Here is a 22,338-nt window from a genome sequence, read left to right on the forward strand (position 1 = left end):
TTCCATGATTTATTTTGCCTTTTCTAGTAAGTGCGGAAACCAGTCCAATTTCAAGTACATGACACGATGCGGCGCTAAGTCTAAAACGCGCCCTCTAGCGCGTATCGAGAATTCAGAACCCGGAAATGCGAATTGCTTTGGAAGAAGAATTTTCCAAATATGGCATGAAACGTAGTTGCATTATATAAATCGCGACCCTCGAACTGTGGAGTGTCATTAAAGGTGGCCTCATATAAAACCAGGGCATTATCGTCGACGAAGTGTTGTATCGATTAGACCCCGCGGGACAGGCTGACATCGCCCTACGTCTTAGTGGAAAGTAATTCTGAAAAGTGATTTGAAGTTAAAAAATTGAAGGACCTGTTTAAATTGAACGCGGCCCGATTAATCGTGTGGAAAGTAGGTAAGTAAATTATCGCCTTTTTATAAAGAAACCTAAATAAGCCGTGTAATGTTGTTGTTAAGCAAACACGGGAAATAACAAGATTTGACATTGACATTCTGGCAATTCTATATTACGAGTTGAAAACTTATATTATTATTAATAAAGAATCTCACTCTCATTGTTCACAGGATCATCATTGACATAATGTATAAATTAGTATCAATAAATGGTAAGATGGCAGCCGGCCGGGCCCTGTGTGCTCGCACCTCTTCACTGGTCGGTAGCCGCAATAGTACGAACGCAATCATACTGAGAACTTCATCGAGCAGCGCAGTCGATAAGATATTCGCGCGTTACGACGAATTTCAAAAGCGACACATCGGTCCAAATGTAGCTCAACAAAATTCGATGTTGGATTATCTAGGTGTAAAGGTAAGCAAGATGCTTTGATGAGGCTGAAGTTTATGGGATCACCCTAGAACTAAAATTCATCAGTTAGTCCCCAATAGTTGGTTATATATTTATGCGTTTTATGGAATATTTACAGTCGATGTCTGAACTCATAGATAAAGCAGTACCATCAAACATAAGACTCAACAGAGAAATGGACCTCGAAGAACCATATTGTAAGTTGGTCCTTTTATATACAGTCTTCGTGAATTATTTATATTCTTTTAGAAAGTCTCCTCCATTATCAGTATCCCACATCAAAATTGTTGGCCTTTAATTAAGTTTTTTACCAAGATAACATTCAAAGAATTTAATCAAAAATATGTCTTCTAGTGAAATCAGAAATCTCCATTATTTTTCTGATATCCCAATCCAAACAAAAAATGTTGTAGTGCCTGTAGGATACCGGGATGCTAACGATACCGAGCCCTGGTTGACTAAATGGAAACGCGTAATAATTGCACACATTATTGTTATTGTTGCGAGATATTGAAATTGTGATTATCTCATTACAGCTGAACATACACTATTGGAAAGACTCACTAAGATCGCGAAAGAGAATAAATTGTGGAAATCTTACATCGGAATGGGATATTACAATTGTATCATGCCTAATACTATCCTGAGAAATATATTCGAAAACCCAGGATGGTAAGTATCGATTTTTTGCCTTAGAAAAAATCTCCCAATAGTTATGATGAAAAATGAGAATGGTGACGTTTTGACCTAATTCTGGGCTATTTTAAGAGAAGTTTTGTTAACAGTTTTTTTCGTGTTGGTTTTAGCCTGAAGATTTATTGAATGACTAACTTAGCATCTTGCCTGCAAGTTACCTGTGCGTTGAAAATTATGAATTTTTTAGGACGACACAATATACCCCCTATCAACCAGAGGTGGCTCAAGGCCGATTAGAAAGTTTATTGAATTATCAGACTATGATTTGTGATTTGACCGGAATGGATCTCGCCAATGCTTCACTCTTAGATGAAGCTACTGGTGCGGCTGAAGCTATGGGGCTTTGTTTCAGGTAACTAACACGCTTAAGATTTTGTGTATGAAATATATCAAAATGTAATTTCGAGTTACTCTGATTTTTGGTGAAAACTACTATAATAAGTTAATCTGGTCTGTTATAGTGAATTTACTATTTTTTTCTATTTTTTCCAGACACAATAAACGTCGTAAGTTCTACGTGGACTATCGGGTTCATCCGCAGAATTTAGCTGTTGTGGAAACGAGAGCCGAGTGAGTTTTATTTCATATATTTCGTTTATTCCTTCTGTTAAGGAAACGTCTTTTGAACGCATTTGAAACGGACAAAGCAATGATTATAATTCTACATATAACAAACTTAAAAGAATTCATATCAATTGTTTGAACCAGTAGGAACTGTTAGGCAAATATACAAATTTATAAACATCGTGTGGAGCAAAGACAAAAATCATAGATGGACATGATTGACAGTTCTTATGTTCATTCACGGCACATTTACGAATTACAGCATAAATGGGTTATTAATTAATTTCCTGCTGTGATGCGCTTGTTCTGATAGTGTATACAGTGCTTCAGTAGTAATATGAAATTGATGAGTTTTGGTCATCGGGGTCAAGAGCAAGCACAAATTAAATGAATATCATTCAGAAATGTCTCTCAAGCTGTGTTGTCACTGTTAAGTTTTAACCTAAAATATTTATACCATTTATTTGGACTAGACCATGACTAGTCCATGGTTGTACTACTTGACTGAACTTGAGAGTTAATCCCCTGTTAGCCTAGCATTAATGACACAGCGAAGTTAATCGACCTTATTGTTTCAGGTCGGGTTAAATCTCAACGCAGTAATATAACATTTTTCTAAGTGCTGGCTGCAATCCAAAAAATAACTGTAGCACGTATATATAATTTGTTTACAAGTTAGGCACTCGTTCCATCATTTCAATATACCGGTATTCATACCAAACTGTTTTCTATGAAACTATCATACAAGCGGGCATCGCGTTCAATTCAAAGAGATTGAATTTGAACCTTCTCGATTCAAATGCGACTAACTAAACTGCTTGTGTAATTAGATTTCAATTTCATTTTAAAGGCATTTGGCCCAAAATATCCGTCAATAAAACTTGAAATCCGTTATTGCTGCTATACTACACATTGTTTTAAATAAAAGAGTAAAATAATTGAATAAAAGGTTTTGCAGATATAAGATCCCGCGCTAATGATGGAAAATGTTAAACGTGTTTCCTTGAGTAATTAGTTTATTTGAAGTTTCAACTATAATAGTTGATATCCTATAGCCATCATCTGGAAACACTTTGGACTTAATTTTTTGTCCAATGTATTTTCCTCACAACTCGCGTATGGTGTTTCATCAATGGTTTTTGCAGATGCGCACAGATAGGTAATATAAATTCTTAAATTTACAGAAAATCTTCTTATGTGTTGTAATTTATGGTTTTCTAAAGGGCTATGGGTATCGAGATTGAAACGATGGACTGTAACGATATGGACTTCTCGAACCGTGATGTATGCGGCGTGTTGTTCCAGTATCCCGACACGGACGGTCTGATTGGGGACTATCGATCGTTAGTCGATCAGGCTCACGCTTACGGGGTGAGTATATGCAACAAACTATCAGTCACATGTGGTCTGATATTCATAGAAAAATACAATACCGGTACGTGTACCCGGTACTTGAATTGACGATAGTTCTGTGTATTTGTATGAAGCTTATCTGAATGATATTGTATCGCTTTCCTGGTAAAGATTTGTGCCGTCGTCTATATTCTTCAGAATTAATATAAAACAGCCATAAAGATGAGGTTTTGCTTTATATGTTCCCGTGTATTCAGAGCCTTTATCGATGTCGTGATGACATAAAAACCTGTTTTGAACTTGGAAGGAAATCTTTTATATCGGACCTTTTTACTTGGATCAATTATTCTACTCTTGAATAACCGAGAAAAAGATTTGAATAAGATTTCAAAAAAGGTTTACACAATAGGCTTTCTAAGTTGTCCATGGTATTTCCTGTGACCTCATTACTATAGTTTCCTAATTAGAAATACTTGTAGACAGAGTGAGTCTATTTATGACAGATTTTGATCTTCAGGGGATGATTCAATAAAGTGTAATACTGGCTATGGAATATAACTAAAACATTTTGAAATGATTTTCTCTCCGATGAAGTTTATTGTAACAACATTCCATTCTTGTACAGCCTACAACATGGTGGACATACCGTAAAAATATAGACACAATAGTCAGACTGCATAATATGTAGTTGTGTGTAAACCATACAATCCAGGGTTTTAGACCATCAGTCAAAGGTCATGATACTGATCTCGTCGAGTATTGAGGTTATCTAACGTTTATGATAATCAATCAAATGTTGTATGAGAAATCTATATTGTATATGATTTTACTGGCAGTAAATCAATAAATAGAAATAATTACTGTGATATCTGACAGGGCGGTTACTGATCTCGGAAACCTGGAAAACTCAGGGAATCAGAAATATCAGGGAAAACTCGGGGAATTTGACAAATTTTCCTAAAAACCCGAAATTTGGATAAGGGGTATTGATTACATGGTTCTTTATCTGCATGTTATTCAATGAAAAATGAATTCTGATGCAAAAATCACATGGAAAAAAAACTCATGGGGATTTGTAAGAGGGTGTAAAGTGGTTTCCTGTACTTCTGTCTGCGATACATTGCAGTGAAGTGTTTTTCATTACAATGAATATCTACCCTCGCGAAGCTGTTGATAATACGTACTTGAAATATCGAATATCTGACCTAAGCAATATACAACATCGAGTTTGATTGAGTGTTAATTTTGAAATTTCAGACCCTAGCCGTGTGCTCAACAGATTTATTGGCCCTAACAATTCTTCAACCTCCCGGTGAATTTGGCGTGGACATCGCGTTGGGAACGAGTCAGAGATTTGGCGTTCCGCTCGGTTACGGTGGGCCTCACGCCGGTTTCTTTGCAACGAAGGATAGTTTTAAGCGATTAATGCCTGGTCGGATGATCGGTGTTACAAGGTACAGTGTACACTGAAGTATCTTCCGTGGTCATAACAAAAAACATACAATCCCCTCATACTGGTGTATACTGCAGTTTAATGCTGTTACAAATGTGCTGAATGTAAAATCGTAGAAACAACTGTTCAGCGCTTTTATTTATACACCTTGCTCTCTTGTTGCGTGTGCTTCAAGGCCATTCTCAATCATTTAGCTGAATAAACCCTGTGGCGGCCTCTATCCATCAGTACAAGTGTCCTCAATTTTCTCTTTGCTATGCCGATGATTTAGTTAGCTGAATGTATCTAGAGGACACTCAAAAATGATACTTATTTATGCTGCTTCTGGTGTCTGTTGCTATATAATTGATTTAGGTGCACAGTAAACTTGATATTACTACTTGGTTAGCATTCAATAAACTTATCTACAGCTGTTTCAAATTGTAGATATAATTTTATCATAAGTTTTATTATGGCAAAATTTGCTTATTTCGATGTATTTGATTGCTTCATTCAGGGATTCGGCTGGCAAAGAGGCTTTCCGTTTAGCTTTGCAAACTCGTGAACAGCATATTCGTCGCGATAAAGCTACCAGTAACATTTGTACTGCTCAAGCCCTGTTGGCTAATATTAGTGCCATGTACGCTGTTTACCATGGCCCCGAAGGTCTAAAGAATATTGGCACACGAGTTCACCATGCTACTTGTCTGCTTGCCGAGGGTACGTGACACCTGAGAGTAATTCAGAAAATGTTCTAAATAAATTGTCACTTGAGTGGAATAATCATTCATGAAATTTATTGTAATTTCTATGTTATTTTGGCCTCTTAATTTCGCCAGGCAAAAATGATGAATTTTTCTTTGTGCTCTAAAGAATGTCTTGTTATTTTCAATGATGGTATATTTCTAGGTTTAAAAGATGCCGGTCACCACATCATTAATCCAGTATTCTTTGATACTCTCAAAATCGCACCGAAGGGTGATGTGAAACAAATTATGTTCCGTGCCAATCAGAATGAAATAAATCTTCGATATTATGATGACAGACGCCATGTAAGTAATGACTATCCCTTCCCTGCTTTATACTGCATTTTCCATTAAACTCGCCGGATCTTGCAAATAGTGAGGTGCTGCCCTGTAAATACTTACCAAAATTAACATACAGGGAGCATACAGCATAAAAGGGATAAAACATACAGTACCTACATAGAATTGAGAAAAAATAGATCAATCAGAAAAGTGATGTTTTGGTGGGATTCTCTTGAGAATTGTACTCATCTAGAGCCATTTTTGTTAGTTTCAGTGTCCGAATTCTTTTGAAATGTTGTATTATATGGCTAACAAATTAATTAAGAACACTGTTTTCTTTTTCGTATCGATGAATTGAATACCGTATACAGCTATGTTGGTAATTGCTTTATTTCTACTGATAGATTGGTATTTCACTCGATGAAACCATTGAAAAGGAGGATCTTGACAATTTATTGCAAGTATTTGGATGCAAGAAGACCAGTGTAAGTGCACACTTCTACTTCTTTTACCTCTAATGGACCGATTATTTCAAATGGGAAAGCCTCTACATATATCTGCTGCTCATCTTCCAGGAACAAATAGCCAAAAAGATGTCAGAAGTCCCACAATCTAGTCTATTAAACTCAGATTTTAAGCGTACATCGAAGTATTTGACTCATCAAGTATTCAATCAGTAGGTATCTTCATTATTTCTCTTGCTACGAGATATCGCTAGATTGAGTTGAATTAATCGTTTTATTTCGGTATTTTACAGATACCATTCTGAAACGAATATCGTACGTTATATGAAGACATTGGAGAATAAAGATTTATCATTAGTACATTCTATGATCCCGTTGGGTTCGTGTACTATGAAATTGAACAGTACCACAGAAATGATGGTAGGTATAATTTGGAAAGGTTGATTAAAAAGATCTTGGATTAGAAAAAGAAATTACGTCTGAGGTATTGGCCTCTTTTCTTGTGGCACGTAGTTGGTATAACATACTCGTAATTGCATTTCAGCCATGTTCTTGGCCAGAGTTTGCCGGAATTCATCCATTCGTACCTCTCGATCAAGCTGAGGGATATCATCAACTCTTCCACGAACTTGAGAAAGATCTGTGCGAAATCACCGGCTACGACAAAATCTCTTTCCAACCCAACAGGTAAGAATTTTGTCGATACATTTTACCAGGTTTTCTTGTCGAGAGATGTTCTTTCGATTATGAAAATTGTATTCCGTTCAATTTTTAGTGGAGCCCAAGGGGAATACGCCGGACTTCGTGCTATCAAAGCCTATTTGGATGCGAATGGCATGAGCGAAAGAACTGTAAGTTTTGTTTCCCATTCATGGATGGATTTAAACAATTAGCCCTCAAACCGCTCTGCATTTTCCCTTGAATTTTCTGAGAGTAATAGACACTACATAGTGAAATTCCTGAGTGCTTATGGGTTAAGAAAGTTACTGTACCAGACATCCTCTATTTAACTATCTAATATAGCTTCACAATAGATGCATGGTGTATTTTAGGTCTGTTTGATCCCCGCCTCGGCACATGGTACAAACCCAGCCAGCGCTCAGATGGCAGGCATGAAAGTCACACCAATCAACGTTGACAAAAGTGGCAATGTCGATATGGCTCACATGCGAGCTCAAGCCGAGAAATTCAAAGACACTCTAGCCTGTATTATGATCACATATCCTTCAACCAATGGTGTATTTGATGAAGAGGTTCGCGAAATTTGTGATATGATTCATGGCTATGGCGGTCAAGTATACTTAGACGGTGCTAATATGAATGCACAGGTATGTGGACTTCTTTTTACCCATGAATTTGAAATTGAATATCACTGAATCAAATTGAACTTTTGTTTGAATGAAAATATTTGGTCGATCATGAAAAAGAAATTGCTGTAGTAACAGATGGTTTATGTAAATTGTACAGGCAAATCACGTAGATTTTATTCGCTCTCGTGAGGTTCTTACGGTGAAGCATTGCTTTGAAACCCGTCAATCTATCCCACTCTCTTTAATAGGTTGGAATTTGTCGACCTGGCGATTACGGCTCGGACGTATCTCACTTGAATCTTCATAAGACGTTCTGTATACCTCATGGTGGCGGTGGACCCGGTATGGGACCTATCGGGGTGTAAGTATAGAGATGCTATTACTATTACTATTACTATTACTATTACTATTACTATTACTATTACTATAACTATTACTATTGTTATCATTACCATCAATCTTCTTCTTTTTTTTTTTTCTTTTGGGGGCCTGAACGTCATAGCGATTGTACAGCCTTTAAGGCTCTGTTTAGGTCCCTCATCATCAATCTACTTATTTGTTATACATTTTATTTGTAATTATAATTGATGATGAAATAAATTACATTACATGCATTGTGAAGCTAGTAAGAAGTACGTTGATAAGAATATTGTAATCTAAGCTCTAATTTTGTTTTCTTCGATTTCCAGCAAGGAGCATTTGGCGCCTTATCTACCGACGCATCCAATAGTCCCTCCTTTCGGCACTACTGGTCCGAATGCAAACTCATTCGGAACTGTCAGCGCTGGCCCATTTGGTTCGAGCGCGATTCTACCGATCTCGTGGGCTTACATCAAAATGATGGGAGCGAAAGGTTTACGCGAGGCATCTGAGGTCGCTATTCTCGGTGCTAATTACATGAGTCGCCGATTGGATGGATATTATAAGACGCTGTTTAGAAATGCCAATGGTTAGTACTGTAGTAACAAAGCATATCAGCAACCAGCCAATGCAATGTATATCCTATTTCTTTTTGTGCGTACAGGATTCTGCGCTCATGAATTTATTATCGATTGTCGCGATTTCAAGAAAACGGCGAACGTAGAAGCTGCCGATATTGCCAAACGACTCCAGGATTATGGTAAGTAGAGTTATCAATCAGTGATTCTTCATCTTTTATCGATATTTTATTGCTTAGAGATTAAGCTGATGTTTTGTTTGACAACACGTGTTGCACCATATGTTACATGTATTGTATATCCTATTACAAATGTATTCATGTTCAATGTCATCAGATGGCTTGCAATGTTCCCTTGCTTGCAATGGCACACTTATTTGTCAAGTGTCATATTCAGAAATACTTGATAAATTGATATTTTCATATTTTAGTATTTCATATTGAAAGGAAATAGTTTCTTAAAAGTTTTAATAGTTTCAATATAAAATTCTTATGATTTTCAGGATTCCATGCCCCAACAATGTCATGGCCAGTCGCTGGTGCGCTGATGGTGGAACCAACTGAATCAGAAAGTAAAGATGAATTGGATAGATACTGCGACGCACTTATTGGTAAGCTGAAATAGTCATCAACTGTATGCTATATTGAGCGTCTCTTTTATTATCAAATATTTGAATATGATTATTTTCAGCTATCCGAAAGGAAGTACAAGATATCGAAGAAGGAAAAATGGATCCAAAAAATAATCCATTGAAGGTAGGAAACAAATGTTATAAGAAAATGTACAATCAAAGAGTTTTACTAAAGAGTTTTAAAAAAGGACTTCTTCTAGTACATGTACCTGTATCTTATATTTCTCATTGATAGATGGCTCCTCACACAAATGCGGCGATATCATCCGATAACTGGGATCGACCATATTCTAGACAACAAGCTGCTTATCCTATTGTAAGTTTATTCAGAGTATCACCGGCCATTTTGCCTAAGTAACTTAATCGTTGGTGGTAAACTTTTATCAGATGGGCTTATATGTGTGAAAAGTGAAACCTAACCGCGTATGGGTTATGGACTACATTTCACCTAGAATGAACTGAAAGACATAGTATTGTGTGGGTCCTGCCTAAAAGTGTTCTTTTCGATATGTCGTTATGAAATATTGTTACATGATGTATTTGTATTTATAGTCGTACTTGAAGCCGGAAACGAAGTTCTGGCCAACTATCGGCCGAATCGATGACATTTACGGTGATAAAAACCTTGTGTGCACTTGTCCACCGATGGAAGCTTACACGTCGCCTTACGTAGATGAACCTACTTCAACTGCTTCGGATGATGAAATCGCCAATCAGGACAGAGCGACAAGTGTTTCGTCTTGAAATGATTGACCCATTTTCGTGTCATCACTGACGTTTTTTTGGAAACTGTACAAGGCAAGCAATCATTTCGTCGCGGAATTGCTGTTTAACACATTTGTTACGTATATCGTTTAGTATTGTATTTCGACCTTACATGTATGCAACATTGAACGAGCAAATTCTTTATAAGATACCGGTTGATCATAAATATATCGTAGATTGTAATCATAAATGTATTCTATTTATATGTTATTTGTATAAAATATTAATGTTATTATGAGGGTAATCACTTGGGGCGTTTAATGATGCCGGTTACTCTGCCTAAAGTGCGATTGTATTGAGTATAAAGAACTGGTAAAACAGTTCATGTACAAAAATTGTTACGTAGGTGTTGATATTGTACATGTCCAGGTATAATTAGATTGTCCATAACACATACTGTAATCTGTGTATTATTTATCTCATTCTTATTAGAAGAATTAAGCTCCCTAATGTGCTAAATTTACATTCCCTCGTATTGAACAAAATTTACAAGTTTGAGATGACACCGTTTTGGAACTCTGCTTGTATTTTCATAAGGTAATTCGCTTCTAGCTTCTGTACATAGCAATTATAGTTAGATACAACACAGGGCGCAGGAAAAACAGGGTCGAAATCATTATTGTATGAATTAAACAAACAATATGGGTGTGTTCATGAAGTGTGTACGCATGCTAATCTGAATATTCTAATAGGCAGTCCTATATGATCTGGGTCCAGTTCCACAGTTCGAGTTAAGATTTAACTCGTGAGTTTACTCATTGAAAATGAGCCAACTCCATCTGTGTAACTGGGTCCAGTAGTGTATTTGAATCATAATATCATTAAGTGCGAAGGGAAAATGACAAAATCTTGAGCATTATTACCTCAGGGATATGGTGTACACACTTAATGAAGATTACTCCGCATGGTAATTTGACGAAGCTTTTATGCGTATCATTAACCTAGGCTAAATTCAATACATCATACACGTTTTTATGTTCACTAAACATAGTGATTTTGAAAGGAATGTCTATATTATTTAAACTATGCAATGATACAAGTAAATGTTGAGCTTCACTAATCTAATGGTGTCATAAAAGCAGCCATGGAAAATCATACACTTTATATGTGCTATTTCCGAACAATGTGATGTTTAATGATGAACCATAAAGAATCTAGTATCGACATAAAACATTAATGTTTTTTATTATTTGACTTACTCGGTGATTAATTTACGATAACCATTTTTTCTTCATGTTCCTTGATAATAAATATCGTTGTGACCATATTATATTACATACATTTTTTTATTCATTGTGTCAATTCAAAGGATAATGAAACCCATATTAGATGTCGAAATGCTGCAACCTCTAGATTTGTCAATCCTGATGAAACTGTTTGTTTGGGAGTAAAGTGAAACTTCAGTATAGTCATCTTTTGTGGTAAAATGATTATGCTGCACCCAGGATCGGTCTTACGGAGTACCCACCCAGGCATGTGCAAGTGGAAGTTTTTCCTGAATACCCTTTGCGAGAGCCACAGCAAAGAAAATTAATAATGCCCTTCTTAGCCCTCATTCATGGTACCTCATTCTCGGCAGGCTATTGCAGTCAGTTGGAATCTGTAGACAAAATCTCGATGGTCGATGAAATTCTTTTCATAGTGCAGCGGAATGTTCCCAGAAAGCTACCAATTTACAAATGATAGCCATAGCTAGTAATATGTACTAGAATCAGAAAAGCTCCTCTCCATCATTCCTAACACATTAGACAATACATCTGATTGATTTTAAGTTAAAAAGGTTTATTCTTCCATACGAACATGATTTTATATTTCATTGATGGTATAATATCTGAAAAAAATGTCGGCTTCCTAAAATATAAATACAAATCTACAAATACACATCGACAAGCGAGAACAATTGATTTTAATCACTCGAATATTGCTTCTAACAAAACCAATTTTTTAACCAGTTGAAAAATGTTCACTTAATAATAAAAACGACAACCAAAATGAACTAGAATTGAACGTGCAATAAGGAAATCTATCTAACGCTACATCAGAAAGAATATTTTGGCCAAATATTCAGTTATCAATGGAAGCTACCTGTTTCATCCAGAGAGCGATCCAAACAAACTCACGAGTTCCTCCGAGCACACGGCTACACATTTCAATCAGAATATTCCTTATTGAGATAAATTCCAAAACGACATTCCTTGACTGTTTGATTGAATCGAATATTGAAACTAATCCTCAAGTATGCTTCCATCAGCACGCCCTCCTTACATAGTCATAGTACATCAAAGTTAATATTTAGTTACAAACAATAGCCCTCAATCCAATATCCAAAATATGAAGTTTCTTAAATTGCTAATAATATTGCCAGGATCCTGTGATGGTAATCCATTTCTCTGAGATAGTGATTTAATGTGCCTAAATATGCCTAAAAGAATTTGAGATATCAATCATCCGAAAGGTTGCTTTGCCAAAATTGTTTAGGACTTTTAAGATGCATGAAGTGCACACATGAATCCGCGAAAATCCTGATAATCCAAGCAAAGATTTGATTTCCGGTGATTCCAGAATCCAGTGAATTCCTATCAGAGGTTCCTACGAAGAGACTATATGTTTGCAAGTATGCATCCTAGGATCTCCTTTGAGCAAATCCACTTTTTAAAGACATGCTTCAATCCCCGACCTTTGGATAAACGAGAAATAAAACAGATAATTAGACATCGAGGTTAATGATTACATACGAAGCAAGCAAAAATACAGGTCATATAAGCAGCGATCGGAGGATAGAATAAAGCCCGATCTTTTTGTACGAGTTACGACAAAAATGTGATGTCTCAATTTAGGGATGTTTCCAAATTTCAAAAACGCTGTACGAATTAAACTTATATTTTTTCTAATCAATTATTTTGAGAATTTAACGTTTTATGCACACACCATTTGATAATAGTTTGAATCCGTATCGGAGTTACGGTGAATTCAAATTCTTTAGCGTTTAACGATAATACGACATTTCAATAATGGGATAGTACAGACAAATAGTTATATTTACAAATTGGTCCAAAATAAGTCGTCTCATATATTTACACGCACTACATTAGTACAAAATGATGCTCAATAATATCATTATACCTATATCAATAATAATAATAGTAATAAAACCCATTCACTTTGTTCTTACTGACTGACAAGACGGTAGTTGCCAGCTATACACGATTCAGTAAAAACTGAAAGCGTCGAGGAGCAGTAGTAACATTTTCATCCGCTTAAACGCAAACCATTCTCTCTCTCTCTCTGTGTACATTATCATCAGTTTTAGTCACCGGTTGCGGGTCTAGTACGGCGAATATCGGCAATGTTCGCGGCTAGCCGATTTGGATCGCGAACGCGAAAACGAACGCTTCATCGACGAATAACTCGGCGAACGTCGGGCTCGTCTCGGCGAGTAGCTACGACTTCTCGAACGACTACGCGACCTCGATTTGTGGTGCGAATGACCGCCGGCGCCGCTGCCGCCCGCGCCTCCACCACCGCCGCCGCCAACGCCACCACGGTCTTCGATTACTCGAATGTACGTGATTTCTCCCTGCAACGTGAAAAATACGTTCATATCTTCGTTCGTAATTGCATTTTAATACGACAATAAGGGAAACAAACGGTAAATACCCTAAAAACATTTAACCATCCATTTCAATTTTAGTTTTTGTTAACACGTTGGCTGCCAGGTTTATGAAACGGTGCTGTCACCAATTGCCACTACGAATATACAACTCGTAGGTTGGCACTGGAGCTGTTACTTGCTTGAAATCGACAGAATGACGAGCACCGAGAATAAAGCTGACTTTGTACACATTGGCAGCCCACGCGTCAATGGGCAGGACAGGGGTCATCCATTTCATACGATAACAAAATTTGTCTCAATATCATCTCAAATCTACCCAGCGCCATAAGTAGAGTTCATAGTCAATTTTTCATTCTACAAGTAGCATCAAAGGCTACTGGAAGCAAGTTTGTTGTTTATATTTGCTGCGCCAGTTTGACCTCGTTACAACGAACTCATGGGGCTAAAAAAATCTGTTCATCATTTCAAATTAGTCTCATTTGAGATGCAATTCTAAATTTGTTTTATTTGCGATGAATCGCCAGAGTTCGCCATATATCAAAATGAGGTTTCACTGTATTATCATTATATTCTAAGATCCCGTAATAAATGGACGACCCTCAGATGGGTTTCACGAGGAAGGTTACACGCACACTGTGAAATATGTATGAAAATATACAACCATACGAGGGCGAGCAGAGCAGGGACAACTACATACCATTTAAGACAATTAATCCTTTGATCCTAAATCATTCATTCAATATCCGTTTGGGGAAAGTTCAAGAAGTGATATTCCAGATCCTTATTATACGTTACACAATAAATCATTGATGGTATATTTTCCCTCCTCTCGATCCCAGCTCAATCTAACCGAGTTCCGAGAGTTTTGTTTTGTCCTGAGCCGTTTTAGTTTGTATACAATGTCAACTCTCGGCCTTGGTTCCTAAATCTCGTTGTCCTCCTCCTCGAAGGTTTTATTAGGCGTTTGAATTCCAACTCCTTCTCGAGGCGAGGGATTCTTTTACAAAAAAAGATATCAATCGTTGCGAATCTCTGGCACCGGCTCTGAGCTTACAAACTAAATACACCGCATAATTCGCAAAGATAACAATTAATAACGACAGGTTTTTAAAATCCTGCGCGGAAAACATTTTTTTTTTTCACGAAAAACCTCAAAACCGGTCTAACTATATCCGGGCCAAAATTTGGAAACTATTTCAGATATATTTCTAGCCTAAAATTTCGAAACTGAGCTCTATTTTCGTGATTCCGCACTCGACAAAGTATTTTACCTAATTACTTCGGAATACGAATATCACCGGAATTGGGACTCGGGGCAAGTTTGCAAAGGCGTCGGCGAACTCAAAATATTCCTTATTACCTCGTGCGATTTGAACTTGGAGTCGTCCAACCGTTTGACAGCGTATTTCATATCGTTCTTATGAAGAAACTCCACCATACCGGTACCATCCTTGAACACATCGGCGAACGCGACATCTCCGGCCTCGCGCATGTGATCTTTCAAATCCTGCCAGCTTCCAGTCGGTGGCAGTCCTAAAATCAATGAAATTAACAAATATATCTCCACCTTCAACACAGCAATTGATTTTTCGGAGTAATTGCACTTTTGTACCCCCTCTAAAGGAAAGGATTAATAACTAATTAATTTGACCTAAAGGAATAGTTGAAAAGGAATTTAATTCATAAGAAATGAGTTTTTTTGGAGCCAAGTTAAGAGATCTTAAGTCTAAAAGACTTCAAAAATTGTGCTAAAAATCACATTAATTAGATTGTAAAAGAGTCATTGGTCCCTCCACTAAAATAGTGATTAACTTTTTAAGTGAAACGCGAGTTATGCAAGTCAAACGAATGGGCAAAAAGGAATAACGTAGCAATTTCTCTGAAGCACCTTTAACAAATACTCGAAATTCAGTCCTTCTCGACGGACCACCTCCGCTGCCACCACCTCCTCCTCCACCGCCGCCACCGCCTCCCATTCCGCCGCCTCCTCGTCCCATACCACCTCCTCGTCCCATTCCTCGGCCCCGACTGCCGCCCTCGCCACCTCCTCGTCCTCCGCCGAAGTTATGACCTCGAGGACTTTCGACGCGCAGTTTGTAGCCGTCGTAATCGTAATTGTCACGTTTTCCGATGGCATCTTGAGCGTCCCTGAAAATATTGATACTATTAGATTAGTAAGGCGAGTCCAAGAATCGAGTTTTGCAATGAAAACTTCACGATACACATTATTTCAACAGCAACAAATTACGGAAACGGTCTTACCTCGGGTCGTCGAACTCAACAAAAGCGAACGGCGGACCTCGTCTATTCTTCAAGTCGATGTCGATAATTCTCCCGTATTTGTAAAACAAATCTTCGATATCGCGCTCCCTGATATCGGGGGGCAGGTTTCCCACGTAAATCTTACCATCGCAGCGACTGTAAGACATGATTTCGATGTGTTTTATCAGAGAAGAAATGCGAACGAAAAATGCTCAACACACTGGATAAAATGGCGTCGACTTTTGTTCTCTCAGCGTCAGTCGGACTGGTTCCCGAGGCCGCGAAAAGCGCGGTGTTGAAATTCTGATAATAAATATCTTGCCTCTCAAATTTTGTTTTGATTAGTGCATTTTATTTTTTACTTTCGGAACCTAGATGTTTTAAACCATCCGACTTTGAAACTGGCTAAATTTATCAATTTAGGTCTATTTAGATGTATAATATAGATCCCTCCGGTAGTATGTAAATAGTATGTTGTAAATAACGTTTGTTATATTTTGAAGTACTTTTATTTCCTCTTTTTGTTACTTTGTCTAACAATAGCCAATAATAGTATTTTTATACAAAGAAGCACGCAATAAAGTAATAATTGAATTCGATTTGTGTCGTTGCTTGCAGTTTCTGCACAGTCTCGAGAAGTCAGCTGATAAGCGCTGTCAAAATCTGGTGGTTGAAATTGCTGAGCGAATTAAAACAAATTATGGGTGCCGTAATAGCGATTCTAGTAATGACGGCTTTGTTCGTCGTAGTGGGTATCATTCTACCGTTCGTTGTGCCGAAGGGACCAAACAGAGGGTAAGAAACGATGTGAAAAGAGTAAATTTAAAACCACTTCCGCGTCAAAAACCTCGATTGCCAGGGCAGGGTATTCCAGTCTATTCTCCAACACAGTAGTAGCCTAGTATCCAATTTAGCCTCTAAGGGAAATCAGCCGCTTGCTGGTTCAGACTGTTTAGACGATTGCTTGAATGTGGTGGGTTTTGTAAGGGGCAAAAATCAAATCAAATCTACCAATAAAAAGGTCGATCCCTATCAATTACAATGGTATCCAAAATCAAAGATGAACATAGTAGTCCTAGGTTGTAGCACAAAGTCAGGGGCCAGTTGCTCAAAAGATTGTTACAGATAACCAGTGGTTAAATAACAGACCTAAATAGTAACAATGGACTTCCTATGTCAACTATCCGCTGGTTAACTCATACCAACTTTTGAAACTGTGAGACCGGCCCCAGGATGCTGTGGAGTGTGTAAAATCTTATGTTCTTTTTACGGATTCAGCTAGAAGATGCAGTCTGTTACATTGGATATGATACCATCCAAAATATTTCCAAAATGATGATGCAAATTAGATTTAAAAGGATTTTGCTTTTATGATTTAAAAATGAGTTTTAATTGAAATTTTATATGAGATACTACAGAAATTATGAGATATATATACAATCCAGAGACAAAGAGACTAATTCAAGTAATCAGAGATGATACAAACTAAAGGATTACTGATTACTTGAATTAGTCTCTTTGTCTCTGGATTGTATATATATCTCATAATTTCTGTAGTATCTCATTATTCCTGAAGATGACTATTAGGATATAGTCGAAACGTTGAAATAAACTACTATCTCGAAGTTTCATTTTCGGACTTTTTATTATCATTGTGGGATTCTCTCCTCATCGCGTCAACACGGATATAGTGTTCTACCAATCATGAAATTTTATATCTTTCAGAATCATTCAGACAATGTTATCAATGACAGCTGTTTGCGTTTATCTGTTGTAAGTATTTTAGAAAATAATAAGAACTGAATCTACCAGTTCTTACAGACACAGTTAAACAGCACTTTTCACTGTTTCATGTTCTCTGATCTATTTCAGCTGGTTATGTACAATTCTTATGCAATTGAATCCTTTAATCGGACCTCAGTTAGACGGAAAAAACATGTACATTTTACAAAAGCTATGGACATCGAATTAACCAGGTATGGAAAGTCCCAAATTTGTAGCTTCACCGATCGACTGGTGCCTCGCATCACAAATAAAATGTCTTTTTTCTCCCATTTCAGGTAGCCTAGATGATGTAGATAAGGATTTCTTCCGTTAATCAAAGAACTTTATACTTCATAAAAATATTGAGGACATCTAAATGACCTGAATAACTAGTCAGTAAATGTCTGTTTTGAGTTCATTTTAGTAGTAATTTCTACTACTGCGACTAGCAGCCACCTATCTGTACATTCCCTTGTGTGATAATTTAAGATGTTTACTTTAGGAATAGATGCAGTGAAACTACAGGTGATTATGAGTATTCCTATGCTTAAAAATAACCATTAATTGGTTTTCTTCTGGTACTTATACTCGTGCATAATGATTATTATTAATCAAATACACCATTAATTTGCTTGTCATTCTTCCTCCACATCGAAATCACTGTCATTGGTTTATTCTGTGGTATGATAAGGATATAGGGTTGAAGACAAAAAACCTGGACACAGTTCCACAGTTCCGAGTTAACTAGCTCTGAGTTAAAGTTAGTTCATTTTCAATGAGTTAACTCAGAGTTAAATCTTAACTCAACAACTGTGGAACTGGACCCTGCAGTTTACTGTATCATGATTATTGTGTAATATTTATGAATAATACTAGATATGTTCTAAGTATAATGGAAATCTGTGGTGTGAATTCCATGTTACTTTTGTGCAAATGTGTATATAGTTATCGTAGAAAAATAAATATGAACTATTTGGTCAACTGTAAACAGTTTGATTTGTTGGCCTGTTTCTTGAATATGGTTCTTTGCATAGTAAAGATGATACGGTCTATTCTGATACCGAGCGTGAAGCGCGGATCTTAATAGGACTTAATGGGGTTCGTACCTGCCCAGATAACGATATTCGTGAACGTAGGTGGCAGCACTATACGGTACCCTAGCGGATTTTATGCGAACTTATGTATTACTGGCTCACAATATAGACTAAAATTTTGACAATTCCAACTCTGAAAATCAAATACATGCATTTCCAGTACAAAACGATTTATATCGATGATTACAGACGGCTGCAACACGGCACAAGAGTTGGCAATATCTATTAGTTCGCCGAAATTACGCTAGGGGACCATACTGTGCTGCCACTTATGAAGCCATTGAGATCTCAAGGTCGCCGAGCGATTGTTTTTCATTTTGACATTTAATTCCATAAGAATCCGACAAGCTTCAATATGTCTGCATCTCGATCGTTTGTAACTGGTGTGGGAATGACTAAGTTTGTCAAGCCTCAGTCGAAGAATTGGGACTATCCGCAAATTGGAAAGGAAGCCTGTAAGTAGATAAAACTGACAACGCCACCAAAGTTCTGCAAGCCGCCCACCCCTGTAGGCTAGTTAAAGTAGTTAGTTACCTAATCGTTGGTGGTAAGCTTTTTATAATCGGATGGGCTTATATGTGGTTTGTGAAAATATCCGATTGTGAAACTAAACCACTGACAGGTTACTGACTACCCACCCCCAGACAGACGTCTACTAGTAGACAAATCACCCAATACAACTCATGCTGGGTCTGAAGGGAATACTTTGGGCTATATTTTGTACCGACTATCTTTTTCTAACGCAGGTGAAGCAGCTTTACGCGACTCAAAAATACCGTATTCGTCAATTCAGGCCGTTGTAGCGAGCTACTGTTATGGAGAACCGACTTGTGGCCAGCGTGTTGTGTATGAACTCGGACTCACTGGCATTCCTGTATTCAATGTCAATAACAATTGTTCATCAGCCTCTACCGCCCTGATGCTCGCTAACCTACTGGTAAAGAGTGGTTACGATTGTGTCCTCGCCGTGGGTAAGTTACTTAAAATAGGAAATCTTTGGAGTTTAAAGTGAACTGAGTTGGAGATTGATATCAAGACTGGGTTTCTAAACTGGAGATTTCAGTAAATTTCTTAGAAATTGTAATATTTAGTGGAATCTAGGTAATTTGCTTATAAGTCTGGATGGATACCAGATGATGCACAGGTTGCCCTACAACCAGTTGTTTGGGAATGACGGTTAGATCCTGGTATTGCTTTCTTGAAAATGCATTCTCGTTCTATAGACAAAGATCAGAAGATGAAAATATATCGCATGTTTTTTTTGGATTTACTCTGCAGGTTTTGAAAAAATGGAAGGAGGTCTTTCACAACGCTATCCAGAAAAAGAGTCACCGGTAGGGCGGCACGTCAATCACTTGACAAAATTGGGGGCTGAACGCGGCCTAGTAAAACCGAAACTGAACAAAATGACTTCCGACGTAATAAAGATGTTCGCTTACGCCGCGCGAGAATATGAAGACCGATACAAAACGTATTTCACCGACTGGGTCGAAATCGCTTTCAAAAACCGTCAACACGGAAAGAATAATCCGTACGCATCGGTGCGTAAAGACGTGACGAGGAAAACCATCGCCGATGAATCGAAGACGCTGTGTCACCCGATTACACTCGGAATGTCGACTCCGACGGCGGACGGTGGCGCCGCCGCAGTCGTTTGTAGCGAGGCGTTCGTCCGTCGACGCAAATTGCAGAACAAAGCCGTCGAGATTATCGCGCAGCACATGGTGACCGATCTGCCGTCGTCGTTCGGCGATAAGTTCAAAGATGTCGTCGGGTATTCGATGGCGAAGGAAGCAGCGGAGAAATGTTACACCGACACGGGTTTGTCCGCACGTCATCTCGATATATTAGAAGTGCACGATTGTTTCTCCTGTAACGAATTGTTCATGTACGAAGCCCTGCAACTAGCTGAAGAAGGAAAAGGTTTGAATCTAAATTAGATTAGTCAAACTCACTTATAACCCTTTCAGTGCTTGAATGATTAATACCGTAAAGTGCTGGAGATTATTTGAAAATTTTTGACGAATTCCACCTTGTGCATTGAATAATATGCATACCACTTAAGTGCTTCTACACTGCAGTGCAATGTATCATCAGGTGCTTATCAGCATATAACTATGCATATAACTGTGTTTGACTGGCATTGCCATCGCCGTGTGATTTACTAGCAAACCAATCTATGAACTGCACGGTGGTGGTGTAGAAGCACTGAAAGGGTTGTCGTCAGGGATGATCATTACGTCGACAGCTTATTGTTAGTAAATTCAACTGGATATACAAAAAGTGGTAGGCCTACTTACTAGAAATAATGACGACAATGTGCAGATCTATTCATTGCCTAGAGGAAAAGTTTGGAAAAACAACAAGAACCAATGTCTGGTGATTATACATTTCATCATTTCGATTTTAGTGATTTGAGTTGTGAGCTGATATTTTCAGGTACTGAATTGCTGCACTCGGGCGAATGGATTACAAATAAAGCTGGTGGAAAACTGTACAAGATGGATAGATGGGTTGTGAATCCATCTGGAGGCCTAATATCAAAAGGTCATCCTATTGGAGCTACAGGTATTTATTTGTGTAATTTAGAAAGGAACGAAAGCCTGCTTTATCCAAATCTATCAATGGAAAATTCCATCCTGTTTATAAGAACATGTTGAATTTGACTGACCAATTATCCGGACTTAACTGATTTTCATTTAAGTAGGTTTGACGTTTTGTTGTTAATAGTGAAACTTTTGAATATCTGGCAATATCTAAAATGGTGACATGTAGTAATTGTTGAAATTTTGTTGCTGTAAATTTTAGGTTTGGGTCAATGCGCTGAACTAGTTTGGCAACTCAGAGGGGAAGCTGGTAAGCGACAGGTTGATGGTGCTAAAATTGGAATGCAACATAATTTTGGAATCGGCGGTGCTGCTGTTGTGACTATGTATGCAAAACCAGACTTTGACCAAGTTATTTCGTCTAAACTGTAGATTATTCAAAAGCAAAATGTTAAATTGACTGTGATTTAAACATGAAAATAGCATATATGTACAACAGTAGACAGTTCATATTCAGTCAGCTCTAGAAACCACGGTTCAAAGTCACTAAACTCAACCAAAAGAAGACTTCCCCTGATTCTAAACTTAATAATTGGCTGCTGGACTATTTCTAGATTGAATGCGTTTTTTATGATTATTATAAACCATTATAATGGAAATTATAATGTAAAGATATATTTATATATAAAGATATATGTGTGTGTAAAAGATCGTTTAAGATTCATTTTTGAAGGCTGACCCGTGTTCCATTGGGATCTTCCTTGGGTAGCATGAAGACTACCGTGCTAGTCTCTGCTGGTAGTCTCTTAAAGTATTTATCGGCACAGAATCGAAGGGGGTTGCGCACTCCCTTTTTCAATTGAGTGTTGTTGAAAAAATGTTTGGAAAATGTGAATAATATCAGAACTGATCTAGATCTGCCTCTCGGGTTCATATTTTAGCTCTAATAAAAGTTTCATGCCTGAAACTGTAGTCGTCTTAAGGAAGCAGCTTTGTGAATCCAGGTTTTTGTAGTAAAGTAGTGATTCAATCCCAAGTGTACAAAGCAGGGAAAAATGGAACAT

At 37.6% G+C, this 22,338-nt stretch overlaps 4 protein-coding genes across 5 annotated transcripts; 3 read left to right on the plus strand and 1 right to left on the minus strand.

Moving 5' to 3' along the window:
• The first annotated feature begins 126 nt into the window (after positions 1-126).
• Positions 127-11,257, plus strand: LOC141900545 (glycine dehydrogenase (decarboxylating), mitochondrial-like). Its single transcript, XM_074787499.1, has 23 exons — positions 127-403; positions 574-817; positions 933-1,011; positions 1,351-1,486; positions 1,698-1,862; positions 2,003-2,080; positions 3,298-3,445; positions 4,685-4,881; positions 5,377-5,579; positions 5,769-5,911; positions 6,292-6,372; positions 6,463-6,563; positions 6,645-6,771; positions 6,896-7,038; positions 7,127-7,202; positions 7,404-7,679; positions 7,910-8,022; positions 8,351-8,610; positions 8,686-8,781; positions 9,102-9,209; positions 9,290-9,354; positions 9,466-9,546; positions 9,783-11,257. Exons 2-23 carry the CDS (start codon positions 590-592, stop codon positions 9,972-9,974), a joined length of 3,096 nt encoding a protein of 1,031 aa, XP_074643600.1. The 5' UTR covers positions 127-403; positions 574-589; the 3' UTR covers positions 9,975-11,257.
• Positions 11,258-11,788: 531 nt separating this feature from the next.
• LOC141900546 (serine/arginine-rich splicing factor 1A-like) lies at positions 11,789-16,113 on the minus strand. 2 transcript variants are annotated; one of them, XR_012618717.1, is made up of 5 exons: positions 15,871-16,113; positions 15,497-15,756; positions 14,969-15,141; positions 13,168-13,572; positions 11,789-12,672 (listed from the first exon to the last, which is right to left on the minus strand). XR_012618717.1 is itself a non-coding variant. In XM_074787500.1 (4 exons), the coding sequence occupies exons 1-4, from the start codon at positions 16,035-16,037 to the stop codon at positions 13,321-13,323; spliced, it is 852 nt and encodes a 283-aa protein (XP_074643601.1). In that variant the 5' UTR covers positions 16,038-16,113; the 3' UTR covers positions 11,789-13,320. The 2 variants fall into 2 exon arrangements, 1 of the variants encoding a protein (XP_074643601.1); XM_074787500.1 differs by having other exon boundaries at positions 11,789-13,572.
• A 386-nt stretch (positions 16,114-16,499) lies between these two features.
• On the plus strand, positions 16,500-18,616 carry LOC141900049 (V-type proton ATPase subunit e 1-like). Its single transcript, XM_074786756.1, has 4 exons — positions 16,500-16,665; positions 17,596-17,643; positions 17,743-17,846; positions 17,931-18,616. The coding sequence occupies exons 1-3, from the start codon at positions 16,571-16,573 to the stop codon at positions 17,840-17,842; spliced, it is 243 nt and encodes an 80-aa protein (XP_074642857.1). The 5' UTR covers positions 16,500-16,570; the 3' UTR covers positions 17,843-17,846; positions 17,931-18,616.
• A 416-nt stretch (positions 18,617-19,032) lies between these two features.
• Positions 19,033-22,330, plus strand: LOC141898689 (sterol carrier protein 2-like). The gene is made up of 5 exons (XM_074784730.1): positions 19,033-19,183; positions 19,475-19,699; positions 20,007-20,651; positions 21,168-21,296; positions 21,537-22,330. The coding sequence occupies exons 1-5, from the start codon at positions 19,084-19,086 to the stop codon at positions 21,704-21,706; spliced, it is 1,269 nt and encodes a 422-aa protein (XP_074640831.1). The 5' UTR covers positions 19,033-19,083; the 3' UTR covers positions 21,707-22,330.
• The last annotated feature ends 8 nt before the right edge of the window (positions 22,331-22,338 follow it).

Source organism: Tubulanus polymorphus, chromosome 2 (genome assembly GCF_964204645.1).
Source record: "Tubulanus polymorphus chromosome 2, tnTubPoly1.2, whole genome shotgun sequence".
NCBI classification, from domain to species: Eukaryota; Metazoa; Nemertea; class Palaeonemertea; order Tubulaniformes; family Tubulanidae; genus Tubulanus; species Tubulanus polymorphus.

Bases quoted from the DNA above. Each gene is read 5' to 3' on its own strand.
- LOC141900545 (XM_074787499.1), top strand. From the start codon at position 590: ATGTATAAATTAGTATCAATAAATGGTAAGATGGCAGCCGGCCGGGCC. The intron at 5,912-6,291 runs GTAAGTAATGAC...TTCTACTGATAG, and splicing joins ATTATGATGACAGACGCCAT to ATTGGTATTTCACTCGATGA. The intron at 9,355-9,465 runs GTAGGAAACAAA...TCTCATTGATAG, and splicing joins CAAAAAATAATCCATTGAAG to ATGGCTCCTCACACAAATGC.
- LOC141900546 (XM_074787500.1), bottom strand. From the start codon at position 16,037: ATGTCTTACAGTCGCTGCGATGGTAAGATTTACGTGGGAAACCTGCCC. The intron at 15,757-15,870 runs GTAAGACCGTTT...CAATATTTTCAG, and splicing joins GTTGAGTTCGACGACCCGAG to GGACGCTCAAGATGCCATCG. The intron at 15,142-15,496 runs GTGCTTCAGAGA...CATTGATTTTAG, and splicing joins ATTTCGAGTATTTGTTAAAG to GACTGCCACCGACTGGAAGC.
- LOC141900049 (XM_074786756.1), top strand. From the start codon at position 16,571: ATGGGTGCCGTAATAGCGATTCTAGTAATGACGGCTTTGTTCGTCGTA. The intron at 16,666-17,595 runs GTAAGAAACGAT...TATATCTTTCAG, and splicing joins CCGAAGGGACCAAACAGAGG to AATCATTCAGACAATGTTAT. The intron at 17,644-17,742 runs GTAAGTATTTTA...GATCTATTTCAG, and splicing joins GCTGTTTGCGTTTATCTGTT to CTGGTTATGTACAATTCTTA.
- LOC141898689 (XM_074784730.1), top strand. From the start codon at position 19,084: ATGTCTGCATCTCGATCGTTTGTAACTGGTGTGGGAATGACTAAGTTT. The intron at 19,700-20,006 runs GTAAGTTACTTA...TTTACTCTGCAG, and splicing joins CGATTGTGTCCTCGCCGTGG to GTTTTGAAAAAATGGAAGGA. The intron at 20,652-21,167 runs GTTTGAATCTAA...TGATATTTTCAG, and splicing joins ACTAGCTGAAGAAGGAAAAG to GTACTGAATTGCTGCACTCG.